The sequence below is a fragment of the Rhinolophus sinicus genome, linkage group LG05, assembly GCF_036562045.2.
Source record: "Rhinolophus sinicus isolate RSC01 linkage group LG05, ASM3656204v1, whole genome shotgun sequence".
Taxonomy (NCBI): Eukaryota; Metazoa; Chordata; class Mammalia; order Chiroptera; family Rhinolophidae; genus Rhinolophus; species Rhinolophus sinicus.
In genome coordinates this window covers 152,856,072-152,880,248 of record NC_133755.1, presented here as the reverse complement: position 1 = coordinate 152,880,248, position 24,177 = coordinate 152,856,072, and the positions used below count along the sequence as shown (strand labels likewise).

Genomic DNA, 24,177 nt, shown 5'->3' with positions numbered 1-24,177 from the left:
GAATTCTTTCTGCTCTTGCCTTCCTAATGTTGAACAAACTCTAGTTCCAAAAGCCACTGTCATAGCACCTGTGAAGTTCTTGTTGGGTAGAGTCTGTCCATTTAGTTTAGTTCAGTTTAGTTTAGTTTAGTTTTTAGTTTATTTTAGTAAGAAAGCTAAAGTTACCCATGGTTTCTGTAAATTCATTCATTTAATAACATTCAATATGTGCCAGCAGCCAAGCTGGATACTTGGCATAGAAGTCCACATAAGGCAATTTAGGACATGCCCTCAAGTAGCATATTACAAGGGAAACATGGTTAAAAATAGACCTTTGAAAGTTAATGCCAGGATTTTGAGATTTGTTATTCAGAAACTGGTAGTTCCTCTTACAGAAATAGATTAAGTCATGAGAGACCTGGCTTGTGTGTTTAAGGAGTGAAGAGATGGAGAGCAAGAAATACAGTATCCACAGAAATACGGTATCCGCAATGGCTATTAAATCTTTACGCTGTGGATTATCACCATGTTGGGTCTGGGGCAGTATGAGGATGGTACCTGTGAGATCCTGGGAAGTCTATCCATAAGAGAAATAGCAAAACATTGGAGCTGGGGAGTTTCTCCTAAAGCTTTAAAGAGACATTTTAGATAAAATATGAGGAAGTATACAATTTTATAAAATTTGTTATTTGATATCACTAAGAACGTGTACAAGCTGAAATTATAACCAGATTCACAGAAGGTTTACTTACGAATCGAATTAAAAAGAAAAAAGATCCACATCAGGCTGTTGTGTAATTTTGGGTTCAGCTCCAATATTTTTAAGCATTAAATCAAGAGAAGTATCTACCACATGTATAATATGGCTTTTTGAGCTAATGACAAAATCCCTTTGTATATTCTTACAGTTTTATAACTAAAGGGAAATTGCATGATGAGATGTCATTATCTGGCTTCCCAGAAAACTAAGAATGACTACAATTCCAATATTTAATCAAGTTAGATTATAGTATAGAGGAGTCATTTTTAGATTTTTAATATAAGGAAATCATATTTTGAGTATTGAGTGAAGATTCATAATGCCAGTATGTTGATTTTAACTTAATTTTACAAATATTTTAAAATGTAATTAAAAGGAATGGGGAGTACACGAAATATGGGTAGAGTGAATAAAACTCTTCAGGTGACTTTGGAATATTTTAAATTACAAGAGTACTAAGCTTGAATAATATTTAGATCTAGCTACAGTTAAGTACCATTAGGTAATTACACAAGCACAAGGATGAGAGAGCAAAGGCCCATTTCATGTAATCAGTCAAACCACTTCTAATTTGATTTCTCGTTACTTATTTTCTGTCCTTAAATTAATTTGTATTGATAAATAAGGAAGTAGCAGGGAGATGGGGGGGGAAAAAAACAGTTTAGAAAAAGTGAAAGTATGTGGTTGGGGAACAGCCTGCTCAGACAAATTGAACAATGAAGGGAAGATAATGTCTTTCAAAAATGAATTTAATAATTTTTAGTTTAGGGTTCCATCTCAAGTTCAATGGGATCCTCCCAAGGAGCAAATAGCACTTTTTCTTCCTTCATGGCTTTCCACCGTCAGCAATTTGCTTTGCTCCTAGTAGACCTGGAAAGAGAAGCTTCTCTGTGTAAATTTCTTAATTTGGAATGTACAACGTATGTCAATTTAATAGAATTAGTTAAGACTGAATGTGTGCATGTGTGAATTTATCTACATGTTTGTATGTATCCACAGGATATGCCAATGCATAATATACAAATGTGGATTCTAAATAGAAAAATAAACAAACAAAAAAAGACCAGGTTTGCTTAACATGGCATAGGTCAGCTATGATCTTTTATTTTTTCTCTCCAAACGCTATACTTACATATTTGCTTATATATTTCCTTTATTTTAAAATTAGTATGTGCTTATTCCACGGACCCCCTCAGAGAGCATGTATCTTGGAAATAACATTTCTAGTGTAGAGACTCAATTTGGCAGAGATATAGAGAATGATGCTGTATACATAATTTCAAATAATATAAACTCCCTTAGTTACTTACCCAAATCTCAATTTCTGACATAAGTACAATTTTTATATTTCTAAAGAGGGAGACAGATACCAGCTTACCAACTTATCAGCAATATTTTAATGGGAAATAGAAACTTGAGTAATTAAGAAGAAAATAAAATATTTAATTTATAAAGCTCCTTTATTTTAATCTATGAAGGTCTTATATTTATAACAGTTTATATTAAATTAGAATTTTATACCAGATTCTAAACTGATAAAAATTTTAATTTTTACATGTCATAGATGCAAAATCAATCTCTCTCTCTCTCTCTCTCTCTCTCTCTCTCTCCTCTCTGTCGTGTGTGTGTGCGCATGTGTGTTTCTCTTTCTTGTTATGGAAGTTCATTAAAGAAAATATTCTATTCCTGCTAGAAATCCATTGACTAGAGACTGTACTCAATATATACAATATGCATGTTTGCCTGGAGACTCAAGAGTCAAACGTGCATCCCTACACACAGCTTATTTAAGAGTATATATGTGACTGCAATGCATTTCCTAATAATTTTCAGTAAATTTGAAACTTAATTCTTTTAAATTCATTAATAATATATAAAAACCTATCAATAACATCAAATTTCTTAGGTATGCATTTCCTAAAAATGTTTGCCTAAAGAATGCCCTACAAAGAAAGAATGTTATTAATATATGAGTGTCAGAAATTGATACAGAAATTTTATAAGTGATAAGGCAGATCTTTAAAGTTGCATTTCTTTAATTTCCTTTCCTCTTTAAATAATAGCTATTGTAGGAAAGTTTAAGACTTTTAAAAAAGGTATTGTGAGGTTTAGGTTTGAGCTTTAACAGGCCAATTGCCATCTGTCTCTACAAGTTGTAACGTTTTATTATTAACGGCTCTAGAATAAGGAGTCAGTCTATTTCAGTGGCGAGGACAGATTTCTGTCCATCTGTGCCCATATTGCAGCATGTCACTTGTGCTTTAGATCTGCATAGCTGTGAGCCAATGTTGATGCCGTGGCAAGGTCAAGAGGTGGAGAAGCCTGTCAGCACATTCTGTCTCTAACATGATGACAACTGCAAACTGGTGCTTTGAGCTCCGGCCTGAGGCAGCCATTCTGTTGGGCCTTGGAGCTGAGCCTTCCATAGGATCATTTAAAAGGAAAATGTTAACTTTAAACATTTAAAAGTATCAGACAAAGAAGTTAATCTATTACATGTCTCTGATTAATATCAGGTTCCTTATTAGGGTGACTCGTTTCTCAACATTTAAAAATGTGTAGAGTTCTATGTTTTGTTTTGTGTTTTAAAACATTTTTTGAGTCCCTTAGTAATTACTTTGGGGTTAGAATCCATGTGAAATTCTATTTTATTGAAAAATAGCTGAAAACAAGAATGTAGTGGGTTAAGACTGACTTTAAAGATTTTTAAGTGTTGCATGTTACTATTAAATACTTTGCTGACAAAGCTCAGTATCTAAAATCTCTAAATTTGTGCTGTATTTTCTCTTTCCAAAAAGTGCCTATCAGATTGTTGTGGAAGAGTTGCACCCACACCGCACCAAGCGAGAAGCCGGAGCAATGGAATGCTACCAGGTTCCTGTCACATACCAAAATGCCATGAGTGGGGGTACACCCTACTATTTCGCAGCAGAGCTACCCCCCGGGAATCTTCCTGAACCAGCACCATTCACAGTGGGTGACAATCGGACATACCAGCGCTTTTGGAACCCGCCTTTGGCTCCACGCAAAGGATACAACATCTATTTCCAGGCAATGAGCAGTGTGGAGAAGGTAAGCTTCCTCCACAATATGCTTTCTCACTACCCTGAGGAAAAGCTGCAATTGAAATTTTATAAACACTCAGTAGCCTGTGTCATGAAACCAAACAAACAAAAAGAACGGTGTAAAGAGGGTGTTGTTTCTATTCCCAACTCTGCACAGTTTTGGGCTGAGGCTCCTCCATACATGACCTTGCACAGAATTCCTATTTCCTAGTAACTGCTTCTACTTACGCCTTCTTTAGGAAAGCCCACATGAGCAATTGCAAATAAAATGATTTGGAAAGGTGGGTGTGCTGCTGCTGGGACTCCAGCCCTAGTAAATATCAGGCATTGTTCTGTCTTTGCTCAGTAGTGGTACACTTCAGAAGATTAAATTTACTGCAGGATAAACAGAATGTGTGTTCCACAGCAGGTTAATAAACGCTGATAAACTTTTCAGGAGGTACAAGCCAAACAGTAAATAACAAGCAACAGCTCTCTGATTACAAAGTAATAGGATGCCCGTGGTATATCTGACAGAACCTAAACAGAAGGCTGCCTGGAGCTGGCTGGATGCCGCGCCATTAGAGAAGCCTGTTTTCCGTTGCTCTGGTTGCTCCTCCTTTTCCCATTTTGGACACAGTTGTTTTGAGCACTGCCGCTGATCCCAAATGAATATTGAAGAGGAAAACACAACAGGAAGTTAGAAACTACCAGTGGTTCCATATACGGGAAATAACCTGGTCTTTCATGCTTCATGCTGTTCTCTTTGAAAGATTTTTCTTTGCTAAAACTTAGTTTATTTTTTTTTTTTCAGATAAAGATAGAAAAAAAATGTTGAGAATAGAAAATGTTTAAAATTTACAATCCAGTAGAAGAATGACCATTTTGTGTACTTGTGGCTATATAAGAAATTGCTGGGTTTGGGTAATTGAGTCCCTGAGGTGGGTACTTGAGAGATGATGTGAAATATGTGATATCCAATTGCAACAGTCATTTTATATCTTGGAATAGTTTAATTGGAAGACATGACAATCCATTTACATTTCTTCAGGGAGCATGAGAATTAAGGTGTTGACTGGTTGTTGTTGAATAGAAAGCGCTATCTTTCTGCTTACCCTATATGGTTAGCTTATAGTATATGGCAGAGAAAAATGCCACAGCATCTCCGAATGTGTACCCCCAAACCAGAGGCTTCTCATGGTTGAAAATGCTTTTCTTCTAGTTTATTTCTACATGAGAGGGAGTCTTTAGAGGCAATTGTACTACCCTATTCCTAGTTACACATCATTATGTGCTGCTGGTAAAACTGGGCTGCTCAAAAACAAGATGATGATAGAAGTTAATTTTCCATTCTGGGTATAAAGGGTCTTCTCTGGCACTCTTTAAAAGCTTTGTTATGAATTTTGTCTTCTAATTGTTAATATATCTACATGTGGTATAATCAAAGCACAAAGTAGCAATAATATATTTCACAGTTATCCTGGCAAAGAGTTTTAAAAGTGACATGGCTCCTACCAGCAGAGGCTGGTAATCCTGATAGAGTTAACAACAATTGCTTTTAGGAAATCAAAATCCCTTTGGGCCTTTGTGGGAGAGTGAAATAATCTCTTGTAGCTTAGTATGGAGGCTTCAGGTCACAATTAAGTAATAGAAGTGCATGCTTTCATTTTTAATTACTCATTCCTCCTCAGTGCTTTATTTCATTTAATTTAGAAATAATAAATGCTTAAGAGAAAAGTATAAACTCTTGGTTTATCGATATGTAGAACTACTCAAGATGGAGTTATAAATACATCTTAAAAACAAATAGCCTGTTTGTTTTGTTCACTAGCTTTAACATCCTTTCCAACCTCTTGTATATTCAAAGATATAAACTGAATGAGTTAAGTCCTGAAGTGAGGGCCTACAAATGCATTCCACCTAAAAAAAAAAAAAGACACAAAAGATTTTAAAAAAGAATCTGAAGTAATTTGTATCTTTTTCTATTTCTATTTCCTTGAACCCCTCTGTCTAGCAAGAGAAGAAGAAAAAAATCACACCAAAAACGATTTAACCCCTAAGTGCTAAATTAAAAAGAAAAAAAGAACAGATAAATTATATTGCAACCGTGATGTAATTTTTTTATGGTCTTTCTAACTACTGCCATTTAGCTCTTTAGTCATGCTAGACTCCAAGTGAGTGTATGTAATACCCAGCTTGGTCTGAGTGTACAGCTATGAGGTGAAAATGAACTTTATATTTGGATCTGATTCGTATTAGCTTTGCAAATACATTTTTCTTTCTGATTGTTTAAAAAGTACAATAAATGCAAATAGAATGCCATACTTCTTGTTTTAGATGATAGCCTGTTTCATTACAATATGAAACAGAATCTAAATCTTTAGAAAAATACTGAAAATTTTTTTAAATTCTTATTTTAGATTAAAAAAACCTCAGGATACATATAAAAACATTAAAACTTTCCTTAATACTGCAATTTTATTATTTATAAGCATATTTTATACCCCCATTGAGCTTCATAATATAGTTTATGAAATAGGAAACATTACGTATACACTGACTATTTTCTTTCATTTTTACTTCAGGAAACTAAAACCCAGTGTGTACGAATTGCTACAAAAGGTAAGAGGTTTGCTTTTTATTTTTTTTCAAATTCCATTTACCCGCTTGCTAAAATGTAACAGCTTTGTTCCCTGCTTCAGGGCTAATTACACGCGTCACTTCTATTACAGAGTATTTGTAATAGGGCACAGTTAAACTGGCAGCCAAGTCCTCTGACTCACTTGGGTGTCTTTAACACGTAATGGGGTGCTACTTTCGATCCTACAGTACTTGACCGGAGGAATCTTGTTATGAGAATAGGAAGGATTTAGAAAACCTTAGAAGGCCTATTTCTGCCATTGAGTATGAGGGGTTGAAATGTCTTGTGCCATTGATCAACCAACATATTGGGAAAAGCTCAATTATATCAGCTCAAAATAACAAGTTGCTTGTCTAAAAACCTCTATTACTTCCTATGGTAGACAACCAAAGATGAATAGAATCAAGCTAGTCCGTAGGTAAGAGCATAGGTGTGGAGATTGGTGCATATCATCCTCAGTAGTGTGGTTTCATTGAAGATGCTTTACTTTAAAAAAAAAGTATGTGTGTGTGTGTGTATATATATATATATATAAAATTATTGTTATTATTATTATTATTTAATCCAACTGATGCCATTAAATTATTAGATCTATGATCGCTAATGGCCAGGGCAATTCTTTCTTATATTTCATATTATAGCTTTGTTGTCTAGTTTCTTTAGGAGAAAACATTTTCATCTTTGAATGAGAATTTAGAGCTCAGAGTGGGAGAGTCTCCAGCATCCACTATGTTTATAACCCTTTATTTAAGACATTAATTGTTTCAACAAGGAAGAGAGAGCTACTTGGTATATTCTAACGAGAAATAAGAGAAAAGCTGTCTGCATGCAGACTATATGAATATAGTCATGGGATGTAAAGTACAGCATAGGGAATATAGTCAATGGTATTGTAATAGCTATGTAAGATGTCGCGGTAGGGGGGTGTTTATCATTTTGTGAGGTGTGTAAATGTCTAACTACCCTGTTTCCCCGTAAATAAGACCTAGCCAGACCATCAGCTCTAATGTGTCTTTTGGAGCAAAAGTTAATATAAGACCCAGTCTATATATATGATATGATATGATATGATATGATATGATATGATATGATATGATATGATATGATATGATATGATATGATATGATATGATATGATATGATGATATGATATGATATGATACCGGGTCTTCTATTAATTTTTGCTTCAAAAAACTCATTATACCTGATGGTCCGGCTAGGTCTTATTTTTGGTATTACGTTGCTTTGTACACCTGAAACTAATTAGAGAGAGAGAGAGAGAGAGAGAGAGAGAGCAAGCGAGGGAGGGAGGGAGGGAGGGAGGGAAGAAGGAAGGAAGGAAGGAAGGAAGGAAGGAAGGAAGGAAGGAAGGAAGGAAGGAAGGGAGGGAGGGAGGGAGGGAGGGAGGAAAGAAGGGAAAAGGGGGCAACACTGGAAAGTCACTTGTACAGTGAAGTGGGAGCACTGTGAAAGCTGCATGCTTTATAGACTATTTGATATTGGTTTGCTATCCATCATTTTACATATAATTTATAACAGTCCTCTAAATTGGTACACACAATTATTTATAAATAAGTAGCTAAAAGCCTTGTGTTGTGTGCCATAGTGTCATAACTAATGTATACTGTGATAACTTTATTTTCTTCTTGAAAAAATTATTTCAATGATAAAATTTACTCCAAGGATTTTCATAACTACTTTACTGAAAAATCATGCTTCATCCATATTAAACTAACAAGAGATGAATTTCAATTGATATTTTATTTATCTTGTTCAATAATATTTAGCATATTATGTCATTTAAAATTTTATAAATATATAGGCATAAATATTTATGAAACCATGTACTCATTTATATAAAATTATTCTTAACATAAAGTGGGCATTCATAAGAAATCAAGATATTGAATAACTCCCTAGAATAAGAGTAAAAAACAAAATCAATAGTATGAGAAGTTGAAAGTATTACAATCTGTTTATATAAGTAGCTTACATATTGAAACTTTTTGGTTGTGTCCAATTTCCCCCTTATATAAATTTCTGGATTTTTTGGAAGAAAACTATTTACTTCAAATTTAATTTTAAAGGAGATTTCTATGTTGTTCAAATCTGTTCATTAAAAAAAATCTGGCATCCATTGATAAAAGCTATAGAATTTGATAGAACAGAAAAATGTTTAATGTATGCAAATTTATTTGAACATAACATTTAAAATGAAGGGGAGGCTTTTTTAAGTGAATGAAATATGTCTATATTCTATATTATGACAAACACATAAGTTCCCATCATAAATGGATTTTATTCCAATACTCCAATTGTAAATAGTTTACTTCAGCAGACTCTTGCCTGTCTTCCCATTAGCCATTCTTTAACTTCTTCCAGTTTCATTTGGATATCAGTATTTTCATCATTCGTATATCAAGTATTTATTTAATGTCTATTATATACCAGACAATGTTCTGGTAGAACATTGAATAGAGGATAGAACAGTGAATGCATTGAACAAAACCCTTGTTTCTATGGAACTTAAATTCCACTAGAGTGAATCATACCAGACACAAATAAATATGTGGTAGTCTGATGGTGATAAATTATTTGGAGAGAAATAAAATAGTAAGGGCGGATGGGGAATGCCTGGGCATGTGACTAAGGCTTTACTGTTTTATTTATAGTTATCGGAGAAGTACTCACTGGTAAGGTAAAGGAAATGAGGGAGTAACCCATGTGGTGAGGAACATTCAAGGCAGAGGGAATCCATGCAAAGGCCTTGAGGAGAATGTATCCTTAGCTGCTCAGAGAAGGTAGGCTCAGACCCAGGGAATAAATCTGACTGATCTTAGTTAGCCATTCTCAAACTCCAGCTTGAGTCAGAATCACCGGAGGGCTCGTTACAACATGTTGTTGGACCTCAATCCCAGAGTTTCTAAATCAGTAGGACTAGGGAGGGGTCCAACCACGTGCATTTCTAACAAGTTTATGGCTGTAACTGCTGCTGCTGCTCTGGTGACCACACTTTGAGAACCACCGATCTAGACAACTCCCATGCACCAGCGTCAATGCCTGGTGTAGGGAAGTGCATGCAATGCAGTTTTGGTCAGGGAGATCTAAGGATATCTCTTCTGTCACGTCTTCTAAGAAATTTGTTTGTTCCTAATTTATAAAAAAATAGATGGCAAGGACAATCCCCAACCCATCCTTCTTATCTTGGGCATTGTTTTGTAAGAATGACATTTAGAGGTTGAGAGTCAAATGGGCTATAACGAGGAGAAAGTCACAGGAAATAAAGAGCCAACTTGGAGCTGAAAAAACTCTGAGCTGAGCTACCCATCACTGGGACTCCTTAACTGCAAATATTTGTGATTGATAAAATAAATGTCCTTCCTTATTATGAAAACCACTACTAGTGGGTAATGTGTTACCTACAGATGACATCTGAATTAATGATAGATTCCCCCACCGTAGGAATAAAAATTAAAAAATGGTAATGGTTTGGTTCCAATATGAGGTGTAAAGGACCAGTTATTTCCATGAATGATTGCAAGAAAGCACTTAAAATCCATATAACCTAAGTGTCACCAATAACATTTTTGAAATAGGGAACTTGTTAGGTGTCAGTTTAGAATACCAAGAACATATTTGCTGCATTGGCATAGGAACTCTGGTGGAATTTATCCGCACTGGGCTCCAAGAGACCTGGAAAGGAGGAAGCTAGATAGTTTCCCTAGAAGTCATGGAACAAAGGAAATTCCAAACCCTAAGGCATGCATATCTGCATTCACCCATTTATTTAATATAAGTTTTTTTATTGTTTTAATAAACCCAAAGTTGATATGTGATTGTGAAAGATGTCTGTAACACTGGAGAATTATTTTATAGGGAATGGCCTAGTCAGATCATTATTAATTCAGAATATCACATTAAACAATGATATAGGTCCTCCCCAACCCCTGTATCTTGACTTCAGTGCTAACAGGCATTTTAAACATGTATTCCAATATTAAGAAAAACGAACTTGTCACAGACAAGTAGGTGTGCATGGAATATTGTATCTAGACTATATGATCAAACATAATAACACTGGTAATGTTTTATTTATTTTCTTTCTTCTTTCTTCCCTTCTTTGCTGTCTATTCCCTAAATACTGGATAATGAGTAGGGTTTTTTAGTTTGTTTTTGTTTGTTTTGTGTTAGTTTGTTTAGCATTTTCTGTTAATCTTACTTTTGTCTCATGTTGCTTTTGTCAAATCTTTCATTGGTGCCTTTTTACTCTGAGTGTCAGATAGCTAAAAGTGTCTATTTAGGTGATCAGATGTTCAAAAATAACAAACGGGAAGAGAAAAAGAACACTTAGTCCATCAAGAAGTTACAGTAAAACCATGGAAGCTCCATTTGGTTGTACCATGTGTGTAGAAGCTATTTGAATTCATTCCCACCGTATTTACCACAGATGAACTTGAACTTCAGTACAACTCAAGAATTTCGGCTCTTAAATTGCACTCTTGTTCTTTATTCCTTAGGGAGCTTACAATTGCAGTGGAGGTTGGTTTGAAAGTAGGGTTGAGGTCTCAAGTAAAAAACATATTTAAATGGATTTCACAGTCTAAAATCCCAATCTTAGTTTCCTAAATTGTGCTAAGATTCTTTATGTTTTGCCAGCTACATATTGAAGGAAATAGTAAGGCATCAGAAAGAAATTTTCAGATTTCTTTTTTATACAATTTTTTTAAGTTGATGGAAATTAGGGTCACCTGTGACAGTTTAGTCTGGCCATTAGAAATTCTGGACAGAAGTGTGGCTTTTCTTGGTCCCTAGGATGAAATCAGCTTTGAGGAAGCTGCCATCCCTTCTGAAAAATTGTAATCAATGAGTAAACTTGACTGTTTTTTCCTCTAAATGCTGAAGTGCTCTTGCTGGTGCTCGCACTCCTTTCCGTTGCAAGGGAACTAGTGTTCCTCATTCTTTCTGCCTGTGGATCTGTGTCCTACTTATCAAAAATGTATCGAATTTGGGGTTTCATTTTTCTTGAACGGAGGAAAATGAAAGCATACCTACATGAAACCAAGCCGAGAAACAAGTACAATTTTAATAACGCTTAAATCAGTGGTTCATGTCTTAGAAGTAGCCTCTCTTAAGCACCAGTATTTCATGTTTCTCTGTCAAAGGCCTTCATCACTAATTTTTTTTTTTTTTTTTAATATGGAGAAAGTTATTTCTCTATTATACTATGTTATACTGAAAATTTAACAACTGGTCAATTCTTTACATTAGTATTCTACTAATGTAAAACAGGTTTGCAAAACTAAAATATTCCTTTGCTTTTGAAAAACTAGAATAGAATAAAAACATAACATTTCTACAGTGGATTCAAAGGCTAATGACTGTATAAATTATTTATTATTCAGAAATTTCTTAGGATCAAGAGCTGTCTGAATGGACTATAAGGTTTATAAGGGTAAGGGTGACAATGTGTTTATCTTTGTTTTCCGCGACTGATGTTTAATATAAATGCAGTCAACCTCTTTAGAATGGAAAAATGAATGGAAGATTGTTATCGCTGTCCGGAATTATTCTTCTTTTCAATGGCCTGAGTAGAGAGTAGTTGTGTGTTATTTGTCACCAAGTCAGCTGACTCCTGGTGACCCTGTGAATGAGTGATGTCCAGAATGTCCTGTCCTCACGGGTCCTGTTGAGAGAGTATTTACATTACTATAAGTAGAGGGAGCAAATGACACATAGGAGCCCTTGACACTGAGAAGCTAATGGTCCAATTCATGACACGTACAAAGACCTGAGAAAAATTAAAGGCTAGAAAAAAATACAATAAAAAATTTGTGTGTAATGTAATTGTGTGTACCATACAAGTATTCTACTAATGTAATAGGGAGTTTTCAAAAATGGCAAACCTACTGATTGGAAATTTCTGGCAAGTGATGAATTCCAAACTCTGTTGTAGGAAGTCAATTGAAATTTATTTACTTATTGTTATCTTTATTTTATTTTTATTTTTTAGCAATGATGCTACAATGTATTACAATGATACCATTAGTTTATTTGCAGACACTTTGAGGGTTGAGCATTTACTTCTGTAATAATTTATTTTTTAAATTTAAAACAATGGTTACATCCACAAACCTGTTATAAACAGAATATTCAATATCTTCCCTTAAGTTTTCCATTGTTTCTTTATTTCTGAAAATATATAAAAATAAAATTTCTCCTTCCACCTCTGTTTTTAAGTATATCGAGAAATTGCAAAGTGAGCTCCTAAATTGATAGTGTCATTTGAGATTGTATGTATTGATAATGTTCAGCCAAAAGAATATTCAAATAAATATGTTCCTAAATACTGCAGCTACCACTCATAATCCTTGATTTTCAAATCTACCACTGAACAGCTCTTACGTTTTCATGGATTGACTTTATAAGTAATTGAAATTATATTGGTAATAAGTAAATTTGAACTTATAAACTTATATTAATAAAATATTTATATTTTATTTAGTATTTCTTTTATAAAATGATTTTATGCTAAAAGTTTAGTACCTTTGCGTTTTATGGATGAGAAAGCTGATATTCATTGATGATGTGATTTTTCCAAAGTAGTAGAGACTGTTGAAAGTATAGAACCAGAAATAAGTTCCCTATACTTTTTTTAATATACCGCACTTATTCTACACTGCCTGTCTGGAATCACCAATTTATACACTAATATATGTTCAATCCCCATCATCATGTCAACAGAGATAATACGATTACCAGAAGTCCACATAGTAATCATTTCTCTAATGTGATTAAAGACCAATCCTAAGATTTTTATTTGGTGGTTAGTGTATCACATAATGATAGCATCAAACTGAGGATGCCAATTACGTATCAGGGAGAATTTTATAACTTAGAGTTAATTCAGATAATATCAAATAATATCAAGTCTAAATCATTGCCTTTATTTCTAGGAATAATGCCTTCAGAGATGAATGAGAATGAATAACTCCACTACTTATATGACATTTCATAGACATTTAGGAGCAAGGGTCAGAAATAACATTATCTTACAGAGCAAAGATGGCAGAACTCTTGGTGATAGGATTCTCTCTCCCCAAAATCGCTTTTTTACACTGTCGATCAAAACTGAGCCTTGTTAACATTTCTAGGGAATCATATTATATTAAATACGTAATGAAACAGAGCTCTGTTGTAGGTGAATAATCTCCCCTTCCCTCAAGATGACCATATTCTAATCCTTAGACTCTGTAAATATGTTACTTTACATGGCAGAAGAGACATGGCAGATCTGCTAAAGATCTTGAGATGGGACCATTATCCTGAATTATACAGGTGGGCTCAGTATAATCATAGCAGGCCTTATAAGTGGCAAGTGGGAGTCAGAGAACAGATGGGAGGACAGAGCAAAGATTGGAGTGATGATGTGCTTTGCAGAAAGACACGGGGGCTGTGAGCCAAGGAATGCAGGTGGTCCCAGGAAGCTTGGAAGGACAAAGAAATGATTTTCCCCCTTGAGCCTCCAGAAAGAACACAAGCCTGCAAACATCTTAATTGTAGTCACAAAAGATTCAGTTAGGACTTCTGACCTCTAGAACTGCAAGATAATAAATTTACGTTGTTTTAATCCACTAATATGTGCTAATTTGTTATAGTATAAAAATTAACGAATAGAGATTTTGGCACCTGGAAGTAGGGTCCTGCTGTAACCAATACCTAAAAATATGGAAGGGCCTGTGGAATTGGACAGTGGGCAGAGGCTTCAAAGAATTATTAGAAGCATAATACAAAAAGCCTAAATTGCCTTTAACGGACTATTAGTAGAAATATGAATGTTAAAGTCTCTACTAGCAAGGGCTCAGAAGAAAATGAGGAACAGGTTATTGGAAACTGAAGGAAAGGGATTTTTGTTACGTGGCAGAAAATTAGCTGAGTTGTGTCCCACAGTTATGGGGGAAGCAAAATGTAAATGATGAACTTGGATATGTGGGTGAGGAGGTTTCTAAGCAGTGTTTCTAAGCAGGTGCAGCTTTTCCAAACTCATACACACCCACAAGTACATATGTAGATACATACATACTCACATGGGTATATATGTATGCTGTTTGTTGATACTAATATTATTATTGTCTTTATATACTGGCAGTGAGATTTCCCTGTTTTAATCCTTTGATTTTGAAGAAAGTAAATGCTAAATTACAGAAAACTTAAAAGTACTTTTGTTGTTCGCAGTTAAAAACAGGTTTTTAGACTGAATCGTCACATCAAAAGATTACTTTTGTTTTATTTCAATATTACAGTATTATGTGCTCTGCCTCTCTTTTTTCTATATTTATCTTATTGTAGGGATAAAAGATTAAAATCCAGTTTGGCCTCATTGAAACACATTTGCAGAGTGTTATAGAACATTGGTTTATGATTATTACTCCATAATAGACCAAGTATTCTTTATTCCCTATCCATCTAGTGCCTGAAATTATGCATTCTATTCAGTTTTTAATGAAATGTGGATTACTTTAAAGATTATCTCTCTGATTTAATAACTGGCATTAGAGTAGAAAGTTAATTGGATCTTTCTTGAATGAGCTGTGACCACTACTGATAGAAGGAAAGATAATAAATGACATATTTTTTTATTTGTTTTGCCTTTAAAACTTTTAGATTAGTATTTTTTATGATCAGGTTTCTCAAGTAAATTATGAATTCCCTTTTATACTTATAAAAATGTTGGGAAAATTCCAGTTTATTTTAAAATAAAAATTTCTGGGATTTTGTGAAAATGAGATATAAAAAAATGCCACATAACTGAGCACATGTATAGTTTAGTGTGTTTTTATTTTAAAGACAAAAGGTGAATGCTATCACCCAAACATCTAAATAGTTCTAGATTTGTCACATCCTATTCTTGACATGGATCACAACCTAGCTTCAAAATTTCGAATCTTGTACACTTCTTACAGTTTTTTACTCTTTCAAGAGCTCCTGCAGAATTTACTGGTAAAGAAATTACTATTTCCACTTCATTGTTTAAGGCAATGCAGAAATTCATGTTTGTAAATATGATAGTGGAGGTGATAAAGTGATTCTTGTGGTATCTTATATACCCCTTATATGTCCCTGGTAGTAGCAGAAAGAAGTTCACAGTTTGCTATCACTGATCCTTAAATAAATATACAAATTGTACTTTTAAAACAATGCTACTCTTCCTTAGAGATGTTTGTGTGTACAGGTGTGTCTTCCATATTGTAAATTCAGTAAGACAATGTTTTAATTGCTGGCTGCTGCTGTTATTTACAAATAACACCTAATTTTGTGTCTGGTCTTCTTAAAATCCCACCCTTGACTTTGAGGAAACCAATCCTTAGTCTGTTTGCTGCTGTTATTTCCCAGATGAAAATCCAACTGGGCTATGCTTTAGAGGTAGGGTTCCACTGTACTATTATAGTGAGACTTTCCTCTGCTCACCCTGATAACCTTCATCTCAGGTCTGACTCCTTTATAAAGTTTGCTTTGTTTTGGCCAGTTACTGTTTTTCGGGCAAGTTCCGCTACTAAGAGTGATAGCTGAAGTGAATGTGATTCATTGTTGGTGGTCTAACAGTACGCTGAAGACTAGAGCAAATAATAAAATTTTTGTAGAGAGACAAGGTAAAAAGAAAATTAGTGGTCCAAAAGCATATAGCTAAGATATTACCTCCTATAATCTGGGCTTTTCTCAAGGTTTTCCTACTACATCATGTCTCAGTGTTGTTGGTGTCTGGTTTTTAAAAAACATAAATTTCACATCATCAGGGTGAACACCAGTCATCTCTTGAATTCATCTTTGTGCATTGCTTAATTCCCTACATCTAACTATTCCACCAGCAGCTAAACATCAGAAGTCTGCTATTCCTTTCAGAATGTGTTTATTGTCTGCTTGCTTACTCTTTGCCAAATACTCAGCTAGACACTGAGCTCCAAGGAAGCCAGTTGTAGAATGGAGGGTATGACACCTGTATGTAGTTACCATGCAGAGCAGATTTGGGGTAAAAATAGTCAGTGTCCACATCTGTCTTGAATTACAAGATATCGTCCTCTGCATGGCGATTCCGCAACTCTGCCAAGATTTGTTCTCGAAAGTAGAATATGCTTTTCTTTTCATTCTAGTACGATAGTTAAAGTCTTAGTTATGTATTTGCTATAGTTTAGGATTTGCTAATAACCTCCACTAAACAAATATACTCGTGTCTGAAAACTATGTAGGCTTTTTGGATCAGATTATATAAAACAAATCACTGATCTAATGTGTTGAAATACAAAATTTTATATATTTACCCAACATGATGAGGATTTCTTTCCAGAGTTATTTTGCAATTGTGGAAGCATATCTATAGTTCTATAGACAGAAAAATACACAGATTTTTAAAAAATTGTTCTCATCCTAAAATAGTGGCCTGAAGCTTACATTTTTTTAACTTAAAATGTCTTGGACGTATTTTCAAGTTAGAAAATACAGATATCTCATTGTGTGAATGTATGTTTAATTCTTCTATTTATGGGCACTTAGATTGGTCATATGTCTTGCAATTAATGTAATAATAGAATAAACATCCTTGGCTAAGATCTTTATATTGTGTGTTATAGAATAGTTCCTAAAAGCAGTATTTCTAAGTCATATGATATGGATGTATTTTAAAAGAATTACAGCCAAATTACACTCAAAAACAGTTGTACAAATTTACATTTCAAATAGTATATTAGAATGCTTGTTTCTCCATACTCTTATCACTACTAATTGATACCAGTCTTTTAAGATTTTGCTTATCTAATGGGCAAAAATGGCTAACACCTATGTTTTACTCTTAAATGATTTACATAATGATACCACTGATTTTGTTTTAAAACTGTCTATAAAGAACAAAGAGATGATCACATGAACATGTTCAATTTATGTGGTACATTTTGTGTCAAGTTGATGAAAAAAAATTAACAAACACTCAAGCTCTTTCATCGAAGGCTACCTCTTAGGGAAAGCTTAAAAATACTTTAGTTTGCTTTGAAATACAGTGGTACCTCGGTTTTCAAACGTAGTCCACGAGCTCTGAAACATTCGAAAACAGCCGACAGCTAGGCCTCAGTATCTTGCACTCAGGGGAAGCTGTGTGACATATTCCACTTCTGAGTCGTGTTCGAAAACCAAAACATTTATTCCGGTTTACGGCATTCATAAACCTAAATGTTCGTCAACAGAGATGTTCGAAAACCGAGGTACTACTGTATCTTTAAGAACATAGTGGTTGTATCACATTTTCTGAGCTGCAATCAGTTCTAAATCGTTTTGGTTTATGATATACTTTTGTTAATCACCAACAGCCTCTGGTTTCAAAATTCTTCAGACATTCTCACATTGAACAGGGCAGCATTCCTAGAAGTTGTGAAAACTGTGCCTTTTATTCTTTAAAAACAAAATGTGTCAAAAATTAATCATAGTAGAAGAAAGCATGAGTAGCCACAGGAGTAAATTGGAATTCATTAGATAAGCCAGTTGGCAGAGGCGAATGTGGAGAGTTTTTAAACTCACTGCTAAGAAAACCTTTAAAAGAAAAAAAAAATCAGTTTAAAGAAGCCATTTGAAAAATTCACACAATGCTTTGCAGAATGGTAAAATGAATCATAGGAGCATACTTGTACATAAAGTACACTAGTATTTCAAATCTCTCCTGAAAAAAAAAAGTTACATCTCTTCTAAGATATATAACCAAGTTGAAAAAAGTTAGAAAAATATGCACATCAACAGTTAAATTCAGTTTGACTTCTGTTTACCAGATGTTTTCATAGATATCTTTTTCAGTGTTCAGTATAATGCTGTCTGTGAAACATTGCTGTGAAATGTCTAAACTATATATCCTGTTTATTGATAAAGAACATACGGTTTTGGGAATCAGTGTTAAAACCACATGGAAATTTTGTGAAGCAAAATTTCAGTTTTTCTCTCAGTATAATAATTGTTTTACAAGCCATAAAAAAGAAAGTCAAATTTCCCTATGACATATACAGCCATCTAAAGTAAAATGTAGCAGAGAAAAATAGAAGATATTTCATGTTTCTAAACTATGGCTTACTTCTTTTCTAGTTTCAGAGGAATTCAGTTTTAGAATTGACCAAATAACCAGTGATGTGCTCATCTCCCTAATCTATTATGATATTTATTTACCAAAATATTGCTAAAATGATTTTTGCTGTTACCTTAAACTTGACTGCCTTCTCTCCATTTTTCTTTTTCTAAATAAAGACTTCTTTGAAATAAATATGTAGTAAAATCGTAATTATGCTAGACTTACTAAAATTTAGTGTCATAGGAGTAATAAAATCTAAACTTTACTTGTTAAATATCATTTTAAGATACACATTCTTAAACCTTGATAGGCCAATGTTCCAGGAGGCTCTGAGATCTCTGGAGCCTCAATTGAGTAACTCTCTCAGAGGACTGATTTGCCCCACATTTGCATCGTGCTTTTATTTGGATACATTCATTCACAAGAACAGATGCTCACATGCAGGGTAATGGAAAATTACCTAAATTAACTTTTCTGCAGGAAGTAAAGGCACCTCAGGATAGGAGACTCCAGTTTCAAATGTCCCCTGAGATGTAAAGTAATTCAGTCTTTATCTGGGATGACTTAGTATGTGATGTCTCTTGTTTCTCCCAAAGAGGATGTATCAGTGATAGAGACCTAGGTGTAGTGATCAAATATACATGACTACTTACTACACGGAGGCAGAAAAATCTGATTAGTCCAAAATAAAAAGGTGGGTTGGCGGTGGCACTGAACAAGACTCACTTGCAATTCAACTAAAAGAGTGAGTTAGGAAGGAGTCTTAAAGAAATCAGGTCTGTTACTTTCTTTTTTTTTTAACACTATTTATTTTTCAATTGTCATTGACATACAATATAATACTAGTATCACGTGTACACTATAATGATTAGACATTTATATACCTTATGAAGTGATCACCCCAATTAGTCTAGTACCCACCCATCTAACATCATACACATTTATTACAGTATTATTGACTATATTCCCTATGCTGTACTTTCCATTCCTATGATGGTTTTTATAATTAGTAATTTGTATATCTCAATCCTTTCCCCTTTTTCACCCATCTCTCCAAACCCTCTCCCATTGGCAACCATCAAAATGTTCTGTGTCTATGGTCATTTACTTAAAAAAAAAAAAAAATCAGGATAATTGGTAGTCCTTATCCAGGATCCTTTATAATTGTCGAGATTATATATATATATATATATATATATATATATATATATATATATATATATATATATATATATCGTGTTTCCCTGAAAAAATAAGACCTAGCCAGACCATCAGCTCTAATGCGTCTTTTGGAGCAAAAATTAATATAAAACCCAGTATTATATTATATTATACCCAGTATTATATTATATTATATTAAAAATATATATATATATATAACCATTTTGTTAATTCTTTATTTCCCATATTTATTTCAATATCTTATTTTGATAAGTACTTGTCATACTGGGTATTAAGTACAGTCCTAGGGGTTACAAAGATGAATACGCTGTGTTTGCTGACCTTTAGGCACTCACATCCTAGTTACCATTCTACATTTTCTATTTCTTGTCATTTTCCATTGATAAAGGTTCTTCTCTCTTTTGTTTATGGCTAATTACTATCACTTCTTAAATCTTTTGGTAATCATTTTTTACTTATAAATTTAGTGTTCTCTATGTAATTATGTTGTTAGCAGCCATCATATAATTTGGTTATCCTTAAGATTAGGTATTTGTCTCCTAAGAGCTCCCAGATGTAGCTGCTCCCAGGAACATGATGTAGCAACCACAGAATATAGGTCTGTTGAAACTCAGTGGTTTTGTGGAGCTCATTCCCCCACAGCCCTTGGTTTCCTGTGCCTCTCTTTGCCCATATACTGAGTCATGTTTATGGAACAGAAGCTCCCCAACCCTACTAGTCCCCAAACATAACAACTATTTTGTAAGACCTCCATTCTAATGAAACAAAGTTTATTCATTGTATCAACAAACATAATTTTTAAAGCAATTAATAAAGTTCCTAACCTTAATGTCAAAAAGAGCTAAAGAAATATTTCAAATAAAATGTATGTCATTACTTAAATGATTGGACATAACCACACTAGAAGACAAAAATACTACTCCGCTGTTTCCTGCCATATAGTGCATCAAAGAATGCAACAACTATTCATACAGAGTGCCCTGCCTCTCCCCTCACCCCTAAATATTATAGTCTTCACTCTAGTTATTGGGAAACCAAAATGTTTCTACATATTTTCTAGATGCCTCCAGAATTCTAGTCCCCAAAATAGAACCCAGACATGTCACACTTGGGCATAATATATTTTAGTGTGTATATTTTCAAGTGGCAGAACATAAAGTGAAAATATAAATTCCTTATATTGTATCATGCCATCTTGCCATAATGTGTCCAGATGATATTGGCAGAAACCAATCACTGAAGTATTTCTTTGGTAAAGTTTCATAACAAAAAATTAATAGGTAATGTCCTTTGGGAGGACAGCATTTTAAGCAGCAGAATATGACAACTCTGAATTTTCTTTAACCAACACAAACAACATTAAATAAGTAGTTTCAAAATCTTCATGTCTATCTCACTTATATATTTCTCTTTCCCAAAATATCTTTCTCACATTACTATGAAACACAATATTGCTTCAGATATTGCTCCGTCAACAAAATTTTCACTGTATACCACTTTGATTTAAACATGTTATTTAAAGAAGACACAAGTATTTGTTAAGGGAATTAAATATTTGGTATAACTCCAGTTCATGTCTCAGTCATCAAGTTTTGCTCATTTACTTCTGATTTCCTAGTCTTTTTTCTTCCAGTTAAAAACAAAACAAAAATAGCATGTAACACAACTACTACATTCTCCAAAGAGGAATTGTCGAATATAAAACTTCAACAGTTTTAAATGTTGAAGCTGTTAACATTTAAAGATGTTAAAACATTTTTGAGGCCTATTTTTAAATCTGTGTGGACTACAGGTTTCACAAAACTCAGAATTCTTGTTTGTGTTCGTTTGTATCCGTCTCTTCACCAAACTCATTTACTTTACAATACTCTGGGTATTTAATAATTTCATACTGACTACATGAGTGAATGAATGTGAGACTGAATACAACTTGTTGGTTAAACACGCAAATGTAAAGATTTTAACAAGCAAATACATTTCTTCGATGAAGATTTTAAAGATTCCTTTCTTTACCAAAGGAAGAAAGATTATACTAAACACTTTGAGGGTTGAAATGCTACCGATCAAAAATCGATCATCATATTAAGTCCATGTGATAGTTTTTATATCATATTCTTGGATTGTTTCTGAAAACACTAAGAGGAAGTTGTACCTGTCTTTCTCCATAATGAAGCACATTTAGACTTTAATTGCTTTAGCTGTGCATATTTTTCTTTCAGTTGATTTTTTTTTTTTTAAGATGCACTATCCTTTGAATAAAAAATAGTATGGATGACATAATTTTAAAGATTTTTAGTTTCCCTGCCTATACAGCTATTGACCAGGGAGGGCAGGGCGTATCTTGTATTGGAGGACTGGTCTGTCTACATTGAAGGAGCTGGTCCTAAGTTAAGGGAGTATTTCTTTTTATATGAAGATGTGTGGTACCAGAGGGGTTCACATCCTCATTGGCATTCATAGGAGCCTAATCAGAACCGATATTGTATACAAAATTATTCCTGACTTGTGAAAGTGACCTTAACAATGATCAATTTTATCTTATACTACAAAATCTTTCATTTTATATAAAACCACCATTTCATGTCACTTCTAAATCTGTGTGTCAGTAAAATAAAACAAAAATTTATCCTAATGCAATCACAGCAGACTTGTGCTGTTCCAAAATCCTCAGAAATCTGGCAAGATGAAAATTGTGAAGATAGCTAGGGTCTCATGAAGGTTCAACATAGTCCTAAACTCGTTGGAAAGAGATTTGTCAGCTGGGGTTTTATGCTCTAAATCTGACTTCAAGAATTGCTACTTTCTACCACAATTTATCCAGTATACCTTAGTATCTTCAGATATTCCCCCACAAAATCCACTTTTAAATTAAAAGAATAGCTCTGGCATCTGTGCCAGGCCCCAAGTGCTACCCTTATATACTAAAATCAGTAGTGCTTTTCTAAGATACTCCTCGGGGAATGTGAACAACTGGAAGCAGTTTAGAAATGCTGAAAAATATGTTGTTCCTTCTTTTCCTACATTCGTCACATCTGCCTCTCCCTCCATCTCTCGAAAGTCCCATAGTATCTTCATCAACATTACCTTCAGTTGTTCGGACATTTAAAACTCAGCTGCTTTCTCCCTGGGAAGATCACATAGCTTAGATCACATTGGTTTACAGTACACCTTAGTTCATCTGTTGAAAAATATGTGTCATCCAAGTGACTAAATAATTGAGCATCAGGTCCAGGCAATACTGTCCTGAGTATGTTTTTGCTCTTCACATGGTGAGCCTCCCTGCGGCTGATATTTCTTCAATAACCAGACCTACATCTGGGACAGATCCTAGCAACTCCTCTCCTCCGGGGATGGATTTAAAGTACGGAAATAATGTAGAGCTCATAGAACTTTCCAGCCCTTAGAAATCAGAATTATTGCATTTATTCATCTTCTTAAAGAGGTGAATGTTTTCACCCTGATAATTTAACCGTTCATACTTGATGGTTGTTTGAATTTTTTTTAAACCTAGTTACAATCAGTTTATAACTAATGACTGATATATTTGATTGAAAATTTCTTGGATTATAATTAGAGCTTAAAATCACTCTCTTAGAAGTTTAACTTTATGAAGCTATTAGAGCTGTGGCCTTTACAAACCTTTCACAAAACAGTGAATCTCCTGTGACTGATCTGAATTAGGTGAGTGGCTAAGCTTGTGGGAACCAGCGTGCCCTGTCACACAGAGCCAGAAGCCAGAAGCAGGAAAACCACAGGAGGCTGAATAACACAGCACAGAGCCCAGAAGCAGAGGGTAGGGTGGGGTAGGAACCAACCAGCATGGACTTGGAAGAGAAGATGAAGTCTGGAGCCAGAGCTTAAATGTCGTCTGAATATGGGAGGCAGCGCCAAAGGAACCACTGTAGTCTGCTGTATGCAGAAGCTGGAAATTCGGAACAGATCAGAAGTCAAAATCAGACAGGATTTCGTGATCAGAGCATGCACAATAAACCAGAAACACTTGACCTGTTAAAGAACAGCTGCCTTCCACAGGAAGTCCTTACTCTCGTGACTGCTGCTAGGCTGTGGCCTGTGGGAGCCTGAGACAAGTATGGCTTCGTAGCTTGTCCTACCTGACGCACCCTGGCACTGGGTGAGGGTGCAGCAAAAGACGGGCATGAAATTGAGGATGTTGATTCATACAGCTCACTAGATGGGTGAGGTACTTTTCTTATAGGGAAAGAAAGTAGGGAGTGATACATCTCTTTCCCTTGGTCATTTTAAATTTTAGTGTTTAAGCTCTCTTAACTTAGTTCAATATCTACGAATTAAAAGATAAAGGAAAAGATTTTTGAAAGAGTAAAGAAGGCCAAATTCAATTTTATTTCAGAAACATCTAGGTGGTGAGTTATTGGGGGACAAGAGCATAGATAATTTTTAAAAACAGAATTGAAGTCTTGGTTACTTGGCATTTTCTCAATAGCTGTCACACATGCACA

At 34.4% G+C, this 24,177-nt stretch overlaps 1 protein-coding gene across 14 annotated transcripts in view; it reads left to right on the top strand.

The window, feature by feature from the left end:
* Window positions 1-24,177, top strand: part of PTPRK (protein tyrosine phosphatase receptor type K) — a 505,373-nt gene that overhangs the window by 416,476 nt on the left and 64,720 nt on the right. For all 14 annotated transcript variants that reach the window (XM_019729452.2, XM_074333558.1, XM_019729449.2 and 11 more), the window contains exons 12-13: window positions 3,538-3,811; window positions 6,369-6,405. In XM_019729452.2, coding sequence (XP_019585011.1) covers window positions 3,538-3,811; window positions 6,369-6,405 — 311 coding nt within the window. The remainder of the gene's footprint in view (window positions 1-3,537; window positions 3,812-6,368; window positions 6,406-24,177) is intronic.